Source organism: Cucumis melo, chromosome 4 (genome assembly GCF_025177605.1).
Source record: "Cucumis melo cultivar AY chromosome 4, USDA_Cmelo_AY_1.0, whole genome shotgun sequence".
Taxonomy (NCBI): Eukaryota; Viridiplantae; Streptophyta; class Magnoliopsida; order Cucurbitales; family Cucurbitaceae; genus Cucumis; species Cucumis melo.
In genome coordinates this window covers 942,458-960,030 of record NC_066860.1, presented here as the reverse complement: position 1 = coordinate 960,030, position 17,573 = coordinate 942,458, and the positions used below count along the sequence as shown (strand labels likewise).

Below are 17,573 nucleotides of genomic sequence, written 5' to 3'. Positions count from 1 at the left end.
CTTTAAAACTTTTATGTTTGTAACTTTGTAAGAATTATTTCGATAGACTTTCAAACTTTAATGTCTTTATACTTAATTACTGTACGAATTAATCTAATTTATGTTTATAACTTTGTAAGACATTTGTATATATACAATGTTCATAAAGGATTTCGATTATATAGTCATATATAAGCGGTTCGGTGTGGTTTTAGCTTGTGAACTGTAAACACTTGACAAACTATGGTTGAACAATCTGGTGAGATATACGAAGATGAATGGCCACATCAGACACTAATGAGTATTAGCGTTTACCTAACATCCTATCAGAGTGGCGCAGCGGAAGCGTGGTGGGCCCATAACCCACAGGTCCCAGGATCGAAACCTGGCTCTGATAAAAGTTTTGTTTATTCTTTTCGATTCTCTTTTGTTTTGGACAAATTTATGCTTTTTGTTATTACATTTTACATCTTCGTTCGACCTTTGGTTGGGTCAACAATTCTGAGTTCATAGTTGCAAACAAGAATCATATAACAAAATTCTCTTTCTAACTATTTCAATTCTCCATTTTTCTTTACCAAAGCATTTTCCAGATTCCACTTCTCCAGATCTCAACCCTAACCCACTTCCTTTTCTCCTTCTTGTTAATCTCATACTTTTTTCTCACTTTGGTACACGATCCGCTTTGATCAGACATGCCGGTGGCTGCATCGGCCATTTACTTCCTCAATCTCCGTGGGGATGTTCTCATCAATCGTCTCTACCGTGACGATGTCGGGTAATTTTACCTCCCTCTCTCTCTCTCTCTCTCTCTCTCTCTCTCTCTCTCTCTCTTTTGAAGTTTCAATTAGTATTCATGTTAATGGGGTTGTTCAAAGATCACTTTAGAGGATGTATTATTAGGCTGGGGAAAGTCTGGATATGATTTTATTTATTGGGTTGAGTTTACTTTTTTTTTTTTAAACGGATACGAGCCGTTTGGAAGAGTTGTTTCAAGGAATGGGAATTGTTGAGGTTCTTTTTAATTGAGTCTGAGATGATTATCGGAATTTAGTTTTATATGATGGGATTTTTATGGTAATTTCTTGCTTTAATATGTTTGATGATCGATCAGTGATTTTAAGTTGCAATTATGCACCTAAGATGAGGGGCTGCGTGAGGTGCTCGTCTTTTGCTGTCTTAGTTGCAATGGCGACACCACCACTCGCCTCACTCATTAAGAAGATGAAGTGTAAGAATATGATAAGAGTGGAAGAGAAGAAGTAGACAAGTAAAAAAAGTAAGAAGTTGTTAGTTGAGAAAGAAGGAAAGAGAGAGAAGAACAATAAAAAGAAGATGGTAAATTGCCTTGTGAGTTTTGAGGTAATGTAGGAAACCTTTCTACCCTTTGTGGATTATGTCTTTTTTTTTTTTTTGGGTAAGGTTACTGTTGAGTAGCCCCTTTTAGACGAACTATTATGTGATAAAAATGGTGGTATGCTGAAAGGATTTTTTTAAGCTTCTAAATGTGTGGTGTCTTATGTAGTAATAGTTTTGAAGGTGTTTGTTTATTCTATTGTCTCTGCTATCTACAGGCGGAATATTATTGCATAAATGGAATATTGCTTATTTCAGCTTATGGATGGATCTTTTGTGCATCTCTACATTTCTCGTTGAATTATGCTGTTTAACTTTCTACATATAATTAATTCTTTCAGGGGAAACATGGTGGATGCCTTCCGAACGCATATAATGCAGACAAAAGAACTTGGTACATGTCCTGTGCGGCAGATTGGTGGTTGTTCTTTCTTTTACATGCGAATTAGCAATGTATACATTGTGATTGTTGTAAGCAGCAATGCAAATGTAGCTTGTGCATTCAAGTTCGTGGTTGAGGTAGTTAGCATCTTCTTAATGGTTGTATACTTTCGTGGAATATTCTTTTCCTTCATGAGTTAAGTTTTGATGCTTGATTAATCGACTATTTTTTAGTTTATATATAGCTGGCTTATTTAGGATATTAAACACCGTTTTTTATGGCCAAATTTCTGTGAAATTAAGTTTAGCCAAATAATAAAAGAAACATATTTTATTTTTACGGGACTTATGGTTGAGTTTTGCTTACAGGCTGTTGCACTGTTCAAATCTTATTTTGGTGGGGCTTTTGATGAAGATGCAATTCGAAACAATTTTGTTCTTATTTACGAGCTCTTGGATGGTATGTAATGTCTTGTTGGCAGTTCCCATTATTGTTTTCTTACTTTCTATGTATGGTCTTTTTGTTATGAGAGTGAGTATCTATTGGAGGGATGAACATAGTTAATACTTATTTTTTTCTTTTTTGAAGAAAGTTTATACTTAATAGTTTGAACTTCAAGCAGAAAAAATTTATAGCGCTTATATTGCTGATTAAAGTTTACTTTGTAAAAACTGTATGTAGGACTTCAGTTTTATTGTTAAAAATTACATGGAAAAGAAAAGGTGGGTGGGGGGAAATTTTATTAGCACAAGTAGAAATGGGCCACCTCCTGTGGAATTCTCTTTGTGCTATTGTTTGGGGTCTTTAGGGAGTAAAACAATATAATTTTTAGAGGGGGTTTAGGGGGCTGGAGATCTTCGGGTGAGGTGTGGTCGTTTATGAGATATCATGGCTCTTTTTGGGTTTTCGTTTGTAAGGAAATTATCTTGTAAACCTTAAGTCATGTTTCTTAATGAAAGCTTGGTTTTCTTTAAAAAGGAAAAAGAAAGATTCTTAGTTTTCAGTTAGAGCTTATGTTGTGATAAATTAATTAGATCTATGATCTGTTTTATCTTACATATGTGTGTATATTTGTTACTAGAAGTTTATATTGGACATGCATGATGGCATATCCATTGCTTTATTATTATTGTTTTTGAAAACTAGAGGCATTTATGTCGGGAAATGTGTGGAAGGCTGATATCTGCCTTGTAATGCAGAAATTATGGATTTTGGTTACCCACAAAACCTGTCTCCTGAGATTCTAAAACTATATATCACTCAGGAAGGAGTTCGCTCGCCATTCTCATCCAAGGTTAGATAATATGTATACTTTCCAACGACTTGGTGGGATATGTCAGATTTTGAGCATGTTAAGGAGGCTTAACTACATTGCTGTACCGTGCAATTTATTTCTACATTGCTCACCCTTTATTTCTGGACATTTGTATTTCTTAAAAGGATTTCTCATCCTCTTTTGCTTCGTAAAGTTTCTCTAATTGAATAAAATTTTATCTTGTGGTAAAAGTAAAATTATAGTTTTAAAGATGACTAACTGTTTATTTAGGTGATATGAACTGACGTCTTTTTTTTTTTTTTTTTTGCACCCTATGCTTAAAAAGCCTTCAGATAAACCTGTCCCAAATGCAACTTTACAAGTTACAGGTGCTGTTGGTTGGCGAAGGGAAGGCCTTGTATATAAAAAGAATGAGGTGAATGACGGTTCTCTCTCTCTCTGTTTTTTTTTCACCTAACAAAATTCTAAGCATTTTTGTTATGCAGGTCTTTTTGGATATTGTTGAAAGTGTAAACCTTCTCATGTCTTCAAAAGGTAGTGAATGACCTCAAAGTTCCATCTGTATCACATACCTGTTATGGAAGCTTATAACTATTGGTGATCATAGGTAGTGTTCTGCGTTGCGATGTAACTGGGAAGATTCTTATGAAGTGCTTTCTTTCTGGAATGCCTGATTTGAAGTTGGGTTTAAATGATAAGATTGGCCTTGAGAAAGAGTCCCAGTTGAAGTCCCGTCCAGCAAAGAGGTAGTTTCTCATGGGTGACTTCAATGATACTCTACTGCCATACTATACTTTAATGATAAATAAACGGTTTTTCTCTTTCTTTATGTTGTATTTCTTATTTTCTCTTTTTTTTTTCTAGATTTAATGGTAAGCCTTGTCACGTTTGTTTGTGAGTTTTTGTGCTTTTTATGTTTAGCATGAAGTTTTTCTCTACTCTTGCTTATTCTGCAATTAAAGTCCATGGTAGAAAACTTTCAATGTTAAACAAGTTGTCTTGTGCTATTTTCCCGAACTATATGAGGAGCAAAAAAAGAAAATAATAATAATAATAATAATAATAATAATAATAATAATAATAATAATAATAATAATAATAATAATAATAATAATAATAAGCAGTTGAGTAGTCCCATTTTTCTCTTCTGAATTTTGCGGTGAAGAGTACCTTGGTTTAGGCATTTCTTACACGTTTACTTTAGCTCAGAAGCAGTGTGGAATATCATTAGGATTCAAGAAGAGATTTATGTTTCATATTTTCTTCATTTTCTTATATTTCATTGGTCTGGTACAGTTACTTTAGTACCGAGTTAATGATTCTGCCATTTTAGTTTCATTTAATAAGTTATGCATTTTTTGTTTTATGATTTATTTTGCAGTGGTAAAACAATTGAGCTTGATGATGTTACTTTTCACCAATGTGTAAATTTGACGAGGTTCAACTCAGAGAAGACAGTCAGCTTTGTGCCACCCGATGGGGAATTTGAATTGATGAAGTAAGCTTGAGTCTTTAATCACACACGTGTGTTTTTTAAAGTTGCAATTCCATTTATGTTAGTCATTACCATTGTAGAAAATACCACATTTTTTGATGAAATGTGGAGGTTTCTGTTAGGTATCTTCTTCTCCTGCAAACAGAAAACCAACAAGTTCCAGAAAACAGGGGAATAGAAACCTCGCTATGATATTTCTATTGCAAAATAATAAACAGAAAGTTCCAGAACAATGATGAGAGTTCCAAAGAACAAGAACAATAAGAAATAGAAATAAGAAAACGATGAATAATCTGGCACATACAAGGGAGCTGGTAATCCGCTCCAAGGCCTTGGCTTTCTTCAAAAACTTCCACACAAAATCCCTACTCAACCCCAAGGCTGGTCCCTGCACAATTTTTGTCCCTTTACCCGTCTGCCGTTTGTGCATTCCCCAATTTTCCTCTTCTTCCATAAACATGGAGGATTGGGGGTCTTGCAGTGGACCCCAGTAATGTTTATTGTAGTCCCTATCAGCATGTAATGGACACAATTTTTATACGTTATGAAGAAAACTTGAGTGCTTTTGCACTTAATTATGGTTGATTCAATTTGTTTTCCGTAATTGAGTATGAGAGTCATTAGTTGTATCCAAGCGGAACTTTTAGTGTGCAACTCGTGCAAAAATTATCCTTGCGATCCTATATCCCTTGGGACAAAGAACCCCATCCTTTGTCTAGAAGGTAGAGAGGGAGAGTGGATAATTTTCTGCTGGAGGTACACTGAGAGTTTATGCCATTTTTGTGCTTACTCATATGTGCAAGGTATTTCTTCTCCTATATCTGATATAATCTCTTGTTCTTCTTTTGATGCAGATATCGTATTACTGAGGGTGTTAATCTTCCATTTCGAGTACTCCCGACAATTAAGGAGCTTGGTAGGACACATATGGAAGTTAATGTCAAGGTTTGTGGTTTTCTAAATTTTGATGATCTTGATGTACCAAGCTCTACAATTCTTTTTAAGCTATTATCTACTGGCCTTCAGGTGAAGAGTGTCTTTGGTGCAAAAATGTTTGCTCTTGGTGTGGTCATTAAAATTCCTGTTCCCAAACAGACAGCTAAAACTAGTTTTCAAGTGACATCGGGTCGAGCCAAGTACAACGCATCAATCGATTGCATTGTGTGGAAGTGAGTTTTCTGTAGTTTTAGATATGATCATAGAGTTTCTGGTTTTTCTCGTTGGACAAATACATGGTAATGAACTTTTCATATCACAGATATTTGTGCATTTACATCTTTGTGATATCATATCATCTATAATTTTTTCCATTTATTACAAATGTCTTCATGTTTTTGTCTTATGGTGGAATCTCCATTCTCACATAGATTTCTAGAATCGTTCTTTTGGTTTTACTTATCAATCACATGCTCTTGTGGTTGCTTTCTTCCTCCTTTTTTCATTATACATGTTCTTTCTACATGCTTGGATTCTCTTATATTTGTGCAATGAGGTTGGATTTATGTGATTTCATTTCATATTCTCTACAATATTAGATCTTACTTGATGCCTTTTTGAATTCCACCTCAAAATAAATTGAAAGACTTGGCAGTCTACAGTTTGACTTTCTTAACAGGGATATTTTCATGTTTTCACAGGAACTTAATTTTCTGTTGAATGAATGTATTATATTTGTTCTCATGTTTATGAATGTGCAGTTGTGGCTTAGACTTTTATTCATTTCAATTTTAGGATCAGAAAATTTCCTGGACAAACTGAACCAACCATGAGTGCAGAAGTTGAGCTGATTTCTACAATGACCGAAAGGAAGCCTTGGACACGCCCACCAATTCAGATGGAGTTTCAGGTTCAAAGATTTATTCATAGCATATTATTTTGGAGATGATGCGTAGATGAATTTTCTTTTAACAGTAGCTTAAGTGCGGGCTTTCTACCTGCTCTGTAGATGTTCAGATGAATTAGGCCATTAATTTCGTCTGACTTATAACTGTTAGTAAACTATGTATATTTTTGGGTTTACAGGTTCCCATGTTCACAGCATCTGGTTTACGGGTTCGTTTCCTCAAGGTATTTGTTCTTTTTTTTTACTACTATTCCTTGGTAGCACTGTAGGAGAGAAGTCCATCCATGCATGTTATTTATGCCATATATATAAATATTCTGTGATGAAACCATTCAGTTTATGGCATGATCAAAGTTGGCAGAAAAGGGGAAACAATGTCTCTTTTGAGCGATGCTAGATGATAAATTTCTGATCTGATAGAATTTACTGTTGCAAGGACTTCATTTTATTATTTCATTAAACTAAGAGTTAAGGTTGGAGGATTCAAACATTAGACTAGCTTTCATTGTCTGATATGAATATCTCTAGATGGCATGCTAGATGTAATTTCTTACCATACGTCTCTTTTAAATTTGAAATAACTAGCGTCTTTTTTCAGCAGTATCAGAAAATTAGTTATTTGAGTGAGTTTAAGGATTTGTTTGTAACGAACTTTCTAAGTGCTTAAGTTTTTTGAGCGCTAAAATCATTCCAAAGAAGACTCGCCTCTAAGTATGTATAAGATATGTGATGTCTGGCTCAAAGTTTTGTTATTTGAAAATTCTCAAGAAATATTAATATACATGGAGTTCTGAGCATATGCAGTTGTTGCGTTGTAGTTCTCGTGACTCAAAGTTGTATTTTTGTTATTTGAAAATTCTCAAGAAAAATGAAGCCTCTTTGTCAATTTGTTCTTCAGGTGTGGGAGAAGAGTGGTTACAACACAGTTGAATGGGTTCGTTACATAACTAAAGCTGGATCATACGAGATTCGGTGTTAGAACTACAAACATCTAGCACAAACATGTAGAGAAAGGGGTAAAAAAAAAATTGATTGGACAGAAAGAGATCGTGCACAGCTTTCTTGTCAACACCGTTGAGGGTATATAAGAGAAGCTTCATGAAGAGACTGGTGTTTTTGGATGGATCATTTGAGCATTATAGTTTGCTTTTGTTTTATTGTTCTTCACCTTTGAGCATAGCTTCTAATGTTTATACTGTTAGCATATGTAAACCAAACTTCTATATTCTTTCCTCCCTCTTTTTTGCTTATTTTTTGGGCATAACAAAAACGAAGTTGTTTCTTCTGGCTGCCTGTTGCTTTCTGTTGTAATCAAGGCTTTGTAGTGAAATTTTCCGTTCTTTGATGAATTCCTTTGATGTGTGCTTGTGATCAACGTTGTGAAATCTTCCTTTTTAGAAAAGGGTCGATCTTGATTTGATATATTTTATGTTATTGAAGTTCTTGAACAATTAAGAAGGGCAATAAGTTATTTTAGGGGCTGAAACAATCTAGTTTACGTTGCGTTGTATCAATAGATGTATTCAATTATGTACTGAATCTTTATGGTTAAAGATGAATAAATGTTGAACCACAGTTATTCGGAGGTATATTGGTACTAAATTTCAATATCAACATTAGAGTTATATAGTTGTTCGACCTTTCGGTCTACAATCACATAGGACCATAATCAGCTAAGGTTGTTTTAACCTGTACTAGAACATGATTGTGGGAACTTTGTCCATTTTTAATGTTTGCACAATGCAACGGTATGATCACTTTTACCACAAACCTAATAATTTTCTCAAATGTACTTTTTTGCATCATTCCTTAGTTCATGATTCATAGTTTTTCTTCTTGAATTTTTGCTTATAGCCATCCCAACAAAACATTATACAACGGCATCCCAACAAAACATTAATACAAAGTGTATTCAAGATCATCAAGTATATATCTAAAACATAGAAAGTCTTATCGATACTTCCTTCTTACCTAAAGTTTTAGGAGTAACCACTTCTCGTAGGTAATGACACTCGTACTTAATAATGTGAGCAACATCCAATTAAGTGAGATAACTAATCATATTTTGAAGCTTTTTTCGTTATGTTTGACAATAATTGATTTGAGATCATAGTTTATACGACAATTATTATTGTAAACAAAATAAATAAAATCGTTAAAAAGCATAACTAAAATATGGACTAGTAATTTTTTCGTATAACAAAAAAAAACTAAAAAAGAAAACAAAACAAAAGAACATTGATTTTGGCCTAAGCATAAAATTTAGTTAAAAGCGGGTTTAGAAGTATTCATCGGATAGAAGAAGAAGAAGAAAAAGAAGAAAAAACTCCAACGATTCCATAATTCAGAAACCAGACGATCGGTCAATTCCGCGCTCAATTCTTTCTCAAGATCTCCATCTCTCTCTGTGATTCGATCAATTCGATCGTTGCAGTGTGGAGATGCGGTTCTTCAGGAAGATTGCAGGAATTCTAGGGTTTTCCAAAGACGATTCTCACGATGTCAAGAACGAAGATGACGATGTTGATTCCGATACTCATGCTCCTGATCCCGTCCATATGCAGGCCACTGGTCTTCCTCGTAGGGGCTTCAGCGTCCCAGTTCAAGTCGCCGTCAATCGCTCCAACCCCGGCCCTATTCTTCTTCCCTCTAGTTCCGGCGATGGTGGAGTTCAGGTCTGTTCACTTTTAATCTTCGTTTGACTGCTGGACTTTTCTTTCTTCTGTTTCATCTCTGAAAATTTGGCAATTTCTTCTCTAAGGCTAGTGTAATGGTGGAAGTTAGTGAAATTTATTAACATAGTTCAAACTTGTCTCAGTTTCGTTGGAATTCCATAGTCTTCATTGTTCGGAGTGGATTTCCCGTTTTTTGGTTGGGAATTCAAATTATATTTTCACTGGAAATGGATTTGTGCTTTTTTTAAGTGAGCTCGGGATATCTTATCTGTAGACCATACATTTGTTCGAAAGTGGTTTCTTTTAGCATTTATGAATTGTTGCTGAGACAATCTTGGTATACAGTAAATGTTTATCAACTGTATTTAATTAATCTGTCACTTTTCTTCTCTTTTAGAGATTCAACTTATCCCTATCCAAAATGGATTCGAAGAAAGTAATGGTCGTCTAGTAAAAATATTAGTCTGAAGGCAGGATGTTAAACAATTAAGGCTATTTAAGTTTCTGATTTTATCTGTTAAGAGCTTCTTTTTGTTTTTTCTTTTTTGTATTATTGTCTTGCTAATGGTTAATGAAGGTTATGGATATCAATTATATTTGAGTGATTAGGTATCGTTAATTGATGCTTTGTTTCTATGTATATAATAATGCAAATAAGATGCAAAAGCAGCAAGAGACTAATTCAGTTTCCATTTTGTTGATTCTTATTTCGTATGATAGTGTCGGTTCGAAGGAATTTATTGCAAAAAACACCAAATCCTATTCCGACTTTCTACAAGGGCCTTTCTGACTAAGAAACTAATTCTATGCTGCCATGAATTACTTGTTACTATTCCCAAGCCCTAACTCACAAGTAATTCATGGCAGCATAGAATTAGTTTCTTAGTCACAAAGGCCCTTGTAGAAAGTCGGAATAGGATTTGGTGTTTTTTGCAATAAATTCCTTCGAACCGACACTATCATACGAAATAAGAATCAAGTAATTCAAGCTACTTGCACCGCACCCTCTTATCTTGAAATGTCTTCCAAGCCTTAATTTACTCTCCACAACTCTTCACTACCTCTATACCCTTTGTAACTACTTACTAGCATCCCCTTGGTATCCCCTATCAGTATCCTCACATAGATTTAAGGTGTAGGCTATTTCTTCTATACCCATCAGAGTGATCTCTCAATTGAAATCATAATCTGATTCATATGGATGAGTTTCTCCCCTGAGAATTTGCCAGTATAGGACGTAATGTAAGTTACTGAGGGCTCTCATTTTAACGAAACCTTGACTCTTCTTCGTTTGGCTAGTATGAATTGCACTATCTTCCTGATGTGTGGGTGATCTCAAGTCACTACATGGTTTCTAATATTTGCAAATTTTCCTTCCATTGTACACATTTAATGACACTAGCATTTGTTACTAGTGAAAATGTTGTGATGGTTTTTGTCATTTACAAGATTGAAATGATGGCATGTTTGTTAACTTTTGGGAATATTTCCTTCATTCAGGGTTTGACATGGTATGCAAAGGGTCTTCGAATTGATGAAGATGGAGATGTAGCCGAACAGTTCCTGGAGGAGGTAATACCCGAGGTGCAAACCAGTACTACAGACCATCCGAAACCATTTCCACGATTTCAGATAAATAATAGAAATAGACCAGCTAAAGTAGAGAACCAGGTTATATTGAAGGAAGGCAAACTTCAACAATGTATTGAACATCAAGGTAGATTGTTATTGGTATGAAGAAGACAAATGAAAAAAAAACCCCGAGAAATGATTCCTTCAGCCATTGGTGTCCAGGTTCATTCTTTTTAGTTTATTTGCCCATGATGGTCAATTTATGAGGATAATCTGTCTCATTTTGATGACAAAAAAGAAGAAAAACATGGCTTAAAGTACAGTTTGCATAAACTTTATTAAGGGGTTTAATTTGTACTACTCTGATCATTCTGAACATATGTTGTGAAAAGCCCTACAGGTGGAGATAAAGAAGAATACAGAAATGGGCACTAACACACTAACTTATTTGAATCTGCAACTTCAAGGTGTTGTTTAATCTCTCTCTTTCTCTGTTTTTAGTTCTTTAATTGTCATAAGGTTGCATTTTATGGAGAGTCCTTTATGTATTAGTTAGTTGTATAAGTTTGAGTGATTGATATTTTTTTAGTATAGCCAGAGCTTAAGGTGGTGAAGTGTGTATCTATGGATGTGAAAATAAACTTAAGATGCACCAGAATATTTACGTTGTGTGTTCGAACAATTCGAAGTTAATTATTTGATTCCACTTTTGATTTTATCTTATTATTTTGAAGTTTATGCAAGTTAAGTTATACGTATGCTCATACTTTGTACCAAGTCTTTTGATACTTGTAGTTAAATTGTAAGTAGTTATTTACACTTTCTAATAAATTTCAATCTTTTAGTTAAACTTTTATTTTCCCTTGTGTAAGAAGTGTAATTTGAAAATGAATTTTTTGATTCTTATGTACTAAATATTCTAATAATCTATCTTTTAAAAATTCTAAATTTGAATGAAAATTAAAAGGGATAGGGAGTTAAATGTGTAATCAAACCTACCACACTTGAGGAGGTAAACGGAAGTAATGTTGATCAAATTTACAGATCAAGGTATTAGAAAGAGTTTGTAATGTTATGTAATTAAAAATTTATGTTTGGATTGAGCGTTTTGAATCCAGTTGGTAGTATAAAACTAGTTATGTTTCACAACTCTCGACTCAATCTATCAAATTTTCAGTAATCTTACTGTGTAACTTTTTCATTGATTTTCAATTTTCATTTTATTTCAATGAAAAATTATTTAATGGTATTTCTAAAACAAAATTTGAAATATGATGATTTACTTAATTAAAGTATACTTCGACATTTATGATCTAACTTAATTAAAGTATACTTTTTCATTGTTGCTACCAAGACTTCTATGAATCAATTTAGACCATTTTCTTAAATTTCATTTTAGAAGTATTAATTATAAACTTTTATCTTGTATTTCCTTATTTTTCAACTTATTTTAAAAAATTACTTTATATACATATAAAAGTTACTTTATATTTAGTTTTAGTTTTAGTTGGAGACTTTGAACTAAAAAAGTCTACCAAATCTACGGTAGATATGGTCTACACAATTTCTTCAAATAGACCATAGAACAGCATATAACTACTTCCTATCTTTCCCGATTACGTTATCTCATCACTGCACTTTCACACAACTGAACTCACTCGCCGGAGCTTCAAAATTCAACCTTACCAATGGACGTTCTTCTTCCCTCCACCTCCTTTCGCACCGTTAATCTGAAGTCGGAATCCTTCCGTACATTCTTCTCAACAAATCGGAACCGTCGCTCTTCCGACACCCTGAAATGTCGCCGAAAAACGACATCAACTGAACTCCAGGCAGCCGTCGACGTCGCCGCCCGGGCTGACAACGGTTCTCCTTCGATTCCATCTCATAAGGTCACCGTTCATGATAGAGAGAGAGGCGTTGTTCATGAATTCGTTGTTCCTGAGGTACGGCATCATTTTCAGTTTTCCTTTTGTTTCGCCTCTTGACCGAGTTTTCCAATTTTGTAGAATCGATGTAACGTGTTTCGTCTTGGTTATAGATTGTATGATCTGCCTGCTTATAAATTGTTTAGAGTTTTCGTTGAGAACTCGAAGTTCTTCAACTCTTTTTCATTTTTTTATGGTTTTTAATGATTGAGGCCCGGGTAACCGATACAAAAAATTGCAGGACCAGTACATATTGCACACTGCTGAAGCCCAGAGTATAACACTTCCATTTGCTTGCAGGCACGGTATTGTTCCCTAATTCACCAATTATTGATGAACTTTCCACATTCATATTCCAATTCATAATTAGAAATTATTTCTATGGGTAACAACTTTGATAATTGAATGTATAGGCGTCGAATCAGTAGTTTTATTAACAACATTCATGTTAGTGACATTTGTCATTGGAAAGCTGAAATTTGTCATAAAAATTTGTAGATACTTCTTAAGATCGTAGATTTATTGACTCATAGACTTATTTTTATTTTGTATCCTATGGACCATGGAAATTGGATTCTAATTGGTGTCTTTCTCTTTAAGCAGCATGATTTGAAAAAAGTACACACACCTCTATAGAAAATCTATCTATACTTTCGAGTTTCAATACATTTCAATGATTTGTTTACATTAGGTGCCATGTCAAAGAGTATAACTGCATATTCATGGTCACGCTTTGTTAAAAACTCAAATATCAGAATGGTTTGTGATTAGATATAAATCATTTACATGGAAAAAGTAAAAACCAAACTTTTTCCCCTGCTCTTCATTTGACTGATACTTCCTGCAATAGAGCCATTTTCTGATTCCTTTTGATCTCCACATGCCATGTTCTGAAAATATGTTACGTTGCAGGTTGTTGTACTAGTTGTGCTGTTCGAATTAAATCAGGCGAAATTAGACAGCCAGAAGCCCTTGGAATATCTGCTGAGTTGAAATCAAAGGTTATTTGTTTTAATTGCCTTCATATGAAGAGGCTGCTGTTTCATTTTAATGTTTTCCACTCAGAAACCACATAATTTCTATATCAAATTCTCTTCAATATGTAAATCGATTCATTTTCTGGGGAGAAACCTTGAAGCAAAATCTGAGGTATGCATTCAGATGCTTGAGTATAACTATCACTGACACCCCTCGTTCTGGATATGGAGTTTGAGTTTGCAATCTTAGTTTTTACCAAGTGCGCCTGGTGAAGTTATTTAGTGCAAGTTTGTCTAGCTCGTATGGTTGAAGCAACTCCCGCTCATTGAGGGTGAGAATAACGTACATAGTTGAGTTTATATTCTACTGTTTACAAGTTAGGAAAAGGAAGAATAATCAAGAGCTGGTCCAAGACATGAGAAATTTTCTGGGAAAGGGTGGAGGAAGGTTAATCCCCCATTTAGTCAATTGGCACGCATAATGTGCCCTGTGAGTTGGGGGGGGGGGGGGAGTGGAGATCAGTAACTTAAGTTGAGAGTAAGGTACCCAACCCTTTGAGTGGTCGACGAAGGGGTATCTCTCTCTTGAGTTCCCGACTTTTTCTTGTTTCACTCGCTGTGTTGTGGGGGAGGGACAGAGGGTAGGGATACATATTTTTTAGAGGATAAGTGGGTGAGGGAGTTCTCCCTGTACTCCTTATTTCCGCATCTTTATAATTTATCCAATTCTAAAAATTGTTTGATATCAGATCTTTTGGTCCAATTCGATAATTCTTTCATCCGTCTCTTTCGGGTAATGTTGCAATTTTACTAATAAAGGAAAGACGGAGGTGGCCTCTCTTCTTTCTTTGATTGAGGATTTCGGTCTTAGGGAGGGTAGGAGGGATGTTTGTGTTTGAAGTCCTAATCCGAGTCAAGGGTTCTCGTGTAAATCTCTCTTTAATGTGTTGTTAGATCCTTCCTCCTCTAGGGAGTTCGTTTTTCATGTGGTTTGGAGGACCAAGGTTTCTGTGAAAGTCAGGTTCTTCATTTGGAAAGTTCTGTTTGGTCGGGTTAGCACTGTGGATAGGCTTGTGAGGAGGTCTTCTCTTGTTGGGCCTTTTTGCTCCTTGCTTTGTCAGAGGGCGGAGGAAGACCATGATCACCCCTTTTGGGATTGCCATTATACGCCTGCCTTGTGGAGCATGTTGCTGCAGGATTTTGGTGTTAACTATGCTGGTCAGAGAGGTGTTCGTGCGACGATCGAGTAGTTCCTCCTCCATCTGCCTTTCAAAGAGGGTTTTTTTATAGATTGCTGGGGTGTGTGCTATCTTGTGGGACATTTGAGGGGAGAAGAACGATCGGGTGCTTCGTGGTAGGGAAAGGGATCGTTGTGAGGTTTGGTCTTTGATTACATTTCATGTGTCCCGTTGGGCTTTGATTTCGAAAACTTCCTTTTTGTAATTATTCTATAGGTGACATTCTTCTAAGTTGGCCCCCCTTCTTTTAGTTGGGTTGTTTTCCGTGGGCTGGTCTTTTTTTTTTTTTTTTTTTTTTTTTATGCCCTTGTATTCTTTCAATTTTTCTCAATGAAAGTTGTGATTATCATAAAAAAAAAAAAGCAGGATATGTAGTTTTTCTTTTTTCTTTTGGCATAATTGTAATAAAAGGATAACCGAAAAGGAACACCACAATTCACGTATCTAATTATCTCATTTATCAATATGGTTACCTGTTATAACTAAAGAAGCAGCACTTCTGTACTTGTTATGATGACAACTTTGTAGATTGTAATTCCACTGCTGACTAATATTCCGTTCTGTTATCGACTCTGCAGGGGTATGCACTTCTTTGCGTAGGTTTCCCGTCCTCAGATGTAGAAGTAGAAACCCAAGATGAGGATGAGGTATTGTTTCAAATTTAAAGTTAAGAACTGAAGCATGTTTGATAAAATTTTGCTGTTTCTGAGATTTTCCCTTTAAACAATACGCTACACATGCAGGTATATTGGCTTCAGTTTGGAAGATATTTTGCTCGAGGACCAATTGTAAGTACTTTACTTAAATCTATCAAAATTTACCAAGAGATTAACAAATATTGAAAGAAAAGAAAAAAAGTAAATAAAAATTTTCTTTGTAGTAAGTTATTTTAAACAATTTACTAAATTGTCCAGGAGAGAGATGACTATGCTCTAGAGTTGGCCATGGCTGATGAGTAAACCATTGACTCTGGAAGATCTATGAAAAGAAAAATGACTGTAAGATTCCTGTAGAGGAGCATTACTCTGCTCAACTTCATCTTCTTTCTTTATTTCTATGATCTATGACTGTTAATATCATATGAGAATGAAATTATTAACCTAATGTTGTTTTGGACATATCTTTTTTATACTAAGCTTCTCCTCTTTTTCCTGGTTGATGGGAAGTTTGTGAACTTCTTGAACTCTAAAAATGAACTTTGTTTATATTGATGGAACGCATATATTTTTTTTATGTGGGGAGGGATAGTTTAGGTTTAGAGAACTTTAAATCAATTGTTTGAATTGCCAGATTGTTATATTCTTATGCAAAGTGAATTAACCGAACACTTTGTTTTTCTAGGTCTTTGTTATTGTCCTCTCATTGTAAACTCAAAACTACTATGGCCTTTGGAACATAATTGTATAGATGACTTATTTTAAAGGCCCAAAATGGCAAATGACCTCATTTTCTAAAAAAATGTAAAATGCACTTTGTTGATGTCATGATCGGATGAAGTTACGGTATTGCTATTTTCTTTTCACTCCTCTCCAGCATACGTCTTTCTCCCTTTATTTTTCTCTTCTTCTGTGTCTTTTTCTCTGGCACAACGAGTCCACGCTAGCCAACTTAAACTTTGTGTCCAATATAATTTCTAAAGCAAATCTCATAAACGAAGAAATTCAACTATAAAATCAAACACATTGGTCTATAGAGTGTAGTTATTCAGTAAGGATGTTCAAAAAAATTGGTAACTCAATCAACTTGGATTACCTAACCCAAATTGTAAGAGTTCAGACCCAAGCCGTAAGAGTTGAGTTGGGTAAAATCTAAAAGTAAATCTCTTTTTAAATAGATATTATAGATTTGAAATTTGAATGTTTGACTTTCACTTTGCACATTAAATGATAATTTATTCACTTTGCATAAATTTGAATGTATGACTTTCACTTTGAATGACAATCTGTTCATTTTGCATATCGAAAAATAATATGAAAATTTGTCTAAACTATGGAGAGATGATAAAAAAAAAAAATAAAACAGCCCACCAATTCAAACCGGCTCAGATACTTTGGATTCATCCATAATGTTACTCCAACTTGGCCCATGTACACCCATCTATCAATGCTCTTAATAAGATTAAAGAGACCATATTGGTGTTACTTCTTGTTCATGAATTTATGTTGGTTTTTCAACCCTAACTTTCAGTTAAAATGGCTTCTCCATCCCACTCAACATGTTACTTTCCATCCAAATTCCAAACAAGACACTTATGATTTTAAATGAAAAAAATGTTTAAATATTATTTTTCTTCCTATACTTTTCCTGAGTTGATTTTAGTTATTGTACTTTTGATCCTTAATTTGAAAATTGTTTGAAATAAAAAAAAAAATAGTTAATTGAAAGTGTCATGGGTACAATTTTGCAAACTTGTCACTTCTGAAATTGCTATAACCAAAATAAATATACTAAAATTATAGAAACACAAAGTAGAAGCTAAGAAAACACCTCAAATTCTTGATCTAAAAGTTGTCTATGATCTAATTACAATTCATTGAGTATGTCAAGAAATGAAAATTCTAAATCTAATCATATTTATTTTGTGATTGGACAATGGCTTTTATTGTCAACCTCACATTTTGCTGTATTGCCTCTTCACTACTAAGAAGAACAAAAAAGTGGCATCTTTTCATATGCTTTTTCCTCTTACTTCTTCTGCTTTCTAAGTAAGGTCAATGTCAACCTTGAAGAACTTCAAGAAGAAGAGGAAACACAATTGAAAAATATATAAAATTAAATTAAAAAAAGAATCAGAGATTCCCATTTCCAACTAACTCTTTACTATTCAATAATTCAGGTCCCCCACTTCTTCC

At 34.5% G+C, this 17,573-nt stretch overlaps 3 protein-coding genes across 4 annotated transcripts; all 3 read left to right on the top strand.

Annotated features, from left to right (window-relative positions):
• Nucleotides 1–408: 408 nt before the first annotated feature.
• On the top strand, nt 409–7,680 carry LOC103503532 (AP-2 complex subunit mu). The gene is made up of 13 exons (XM_008467739.3): nt 409–757; nt 1,677–1,854; nt 2,086–2,176; nt 2,917–3,011; nt 3,319–3,408; nt 3,479–3,527; nt 3,601–3,739; nt 4,375–4,491; nt 5,343–5,433; nt 5,515–5,657; nt 6,220–6,334; nt 6,511–6,555; nt 7,230–7,680. Exons 1-13 carry the CDS (start codon nt 675–677, stop codon nt 7,308–7,310), a joined length of 1,317 nt encoding a protein of 438 aa, XP_008465961.1. The 5' UTR covers nt 409–674; the 3' UTR covers nt 7,311–7,680.
• A 375-nt stretch (nt 7,681–8,055) lies between these two features.
• Nucleotides 8,056–11,296, top strand: LOC103503527 (uncharacterized). The gene is made up of 2 exons (XM_008467735.3): nt 8,056–9,006; nt 10,507–11,296. The coding sequence occupies exons 1-2, from the start codon at nt 8,773–8,775 to the stop codon at nt 10,741–10,743; spliced, it is 471 nt and encodes a 156-aa protein (XP_008465957.2). The 5' UTR covers nt 8,056–8,772; the 3' UTR covers nt 10,744–11,296.
• Nucleotides 11,297–12,070: 774 nt separating this feature from the next.
• Nucleotides 12,071–15,839, top strand: LOC103503526 (ferredoxin C 2, chloroplastic). Of its 2 annotated transcripts, XM_008467734.3 has the most exons (6): nt 12,071–12,524; nt 12,748–12,811; nt 13,419–13,507; nt 15,300–15,368; nt 15,465–15,509; nt 15,636–15,839. In XM_008467734.3, exons 1-6 carry the CDS (start codon nt 12,267–12,269, stop codon nt 15,678–15,680), a joined length of 570 nt encoding a protein of 189 aa, XP_008465956.2. In that variant the 5' UTR covers nt 12,071–12,266; the 3' UTR covers nt 15,681–15,839. The 2 variants fall into 2 exon arrangements, with proteins under 2 accessions (XP_008465956.2, XP_050939447.1); XM_051083490.1 differs by having other exon boundaries at nt 12,180–12,524; nt 15,465–15,839.
• Nucleotides 15,840–17,573: the final 1,734 nt, after the last annotated feature.

Excerpts from the sequence above, each read along its gene's own strand:
- LOC103503532 (XM_008467739.3), top strand. The coding sequence starts at position 675 with ATGCCGGTGGCTGCATCGGCCATTTACTTCCTCAATCTCCGTGGGGAT. Across the intron at positions 5,434-5,514 it reads ATATGGAAGTTAATGTCAAG|GTGAAGAGTGTCTTTGGTGC; the intron begins GTTTGTGGTTTT and ends ACTGGCCTTCAG. Across the intron at positions 6,335-6,510 it reads CAATTCAGATGGAGTTTCAG|GTTCCCATGTTCACAGCATC; the intron begins GTTCAAAGATTT and ends TTGGGTTTACAG.
- LOC103503527 (XM_008467735.3), top strand. The coding sequence starts at position 8,773 with ATGCGGTTCTTCAGGAAGATTGCAGGAATTCTAGGGTTTTCCAAAGAC. Across the intron at positions 9,007-10,506 it reads CCGGCGATGGTGGAGTTCAG|GGTTTGACATGGTATGCAAA; the intron begins GTCTGTTCACTT and ends TCCTTCATTCAG.
- LOC103503526 (XM_051083490.1), top strand. The coding sequence starts at position 12,267 with ATGGACGTTCTTCTTCCCTCCACCTCCTTTCGCACCGTTAATCTGAAG. Across the intron at positions 12,812-13,418 it reads TCCATTTGCTTGCAGGCACG|GTTGTTGTACTAGTTGTGCT; the intron begins GTATTGTTCCCT and ends GTTACGTTGCAG. Across the intron at positions 15,369-15,464 it reads AAACCCAAGATGAGGATGAG|GTATATTGGCTTCAGTTTGG; the intron begins GTATTGTTTCAA and ends CTACACATGCAG.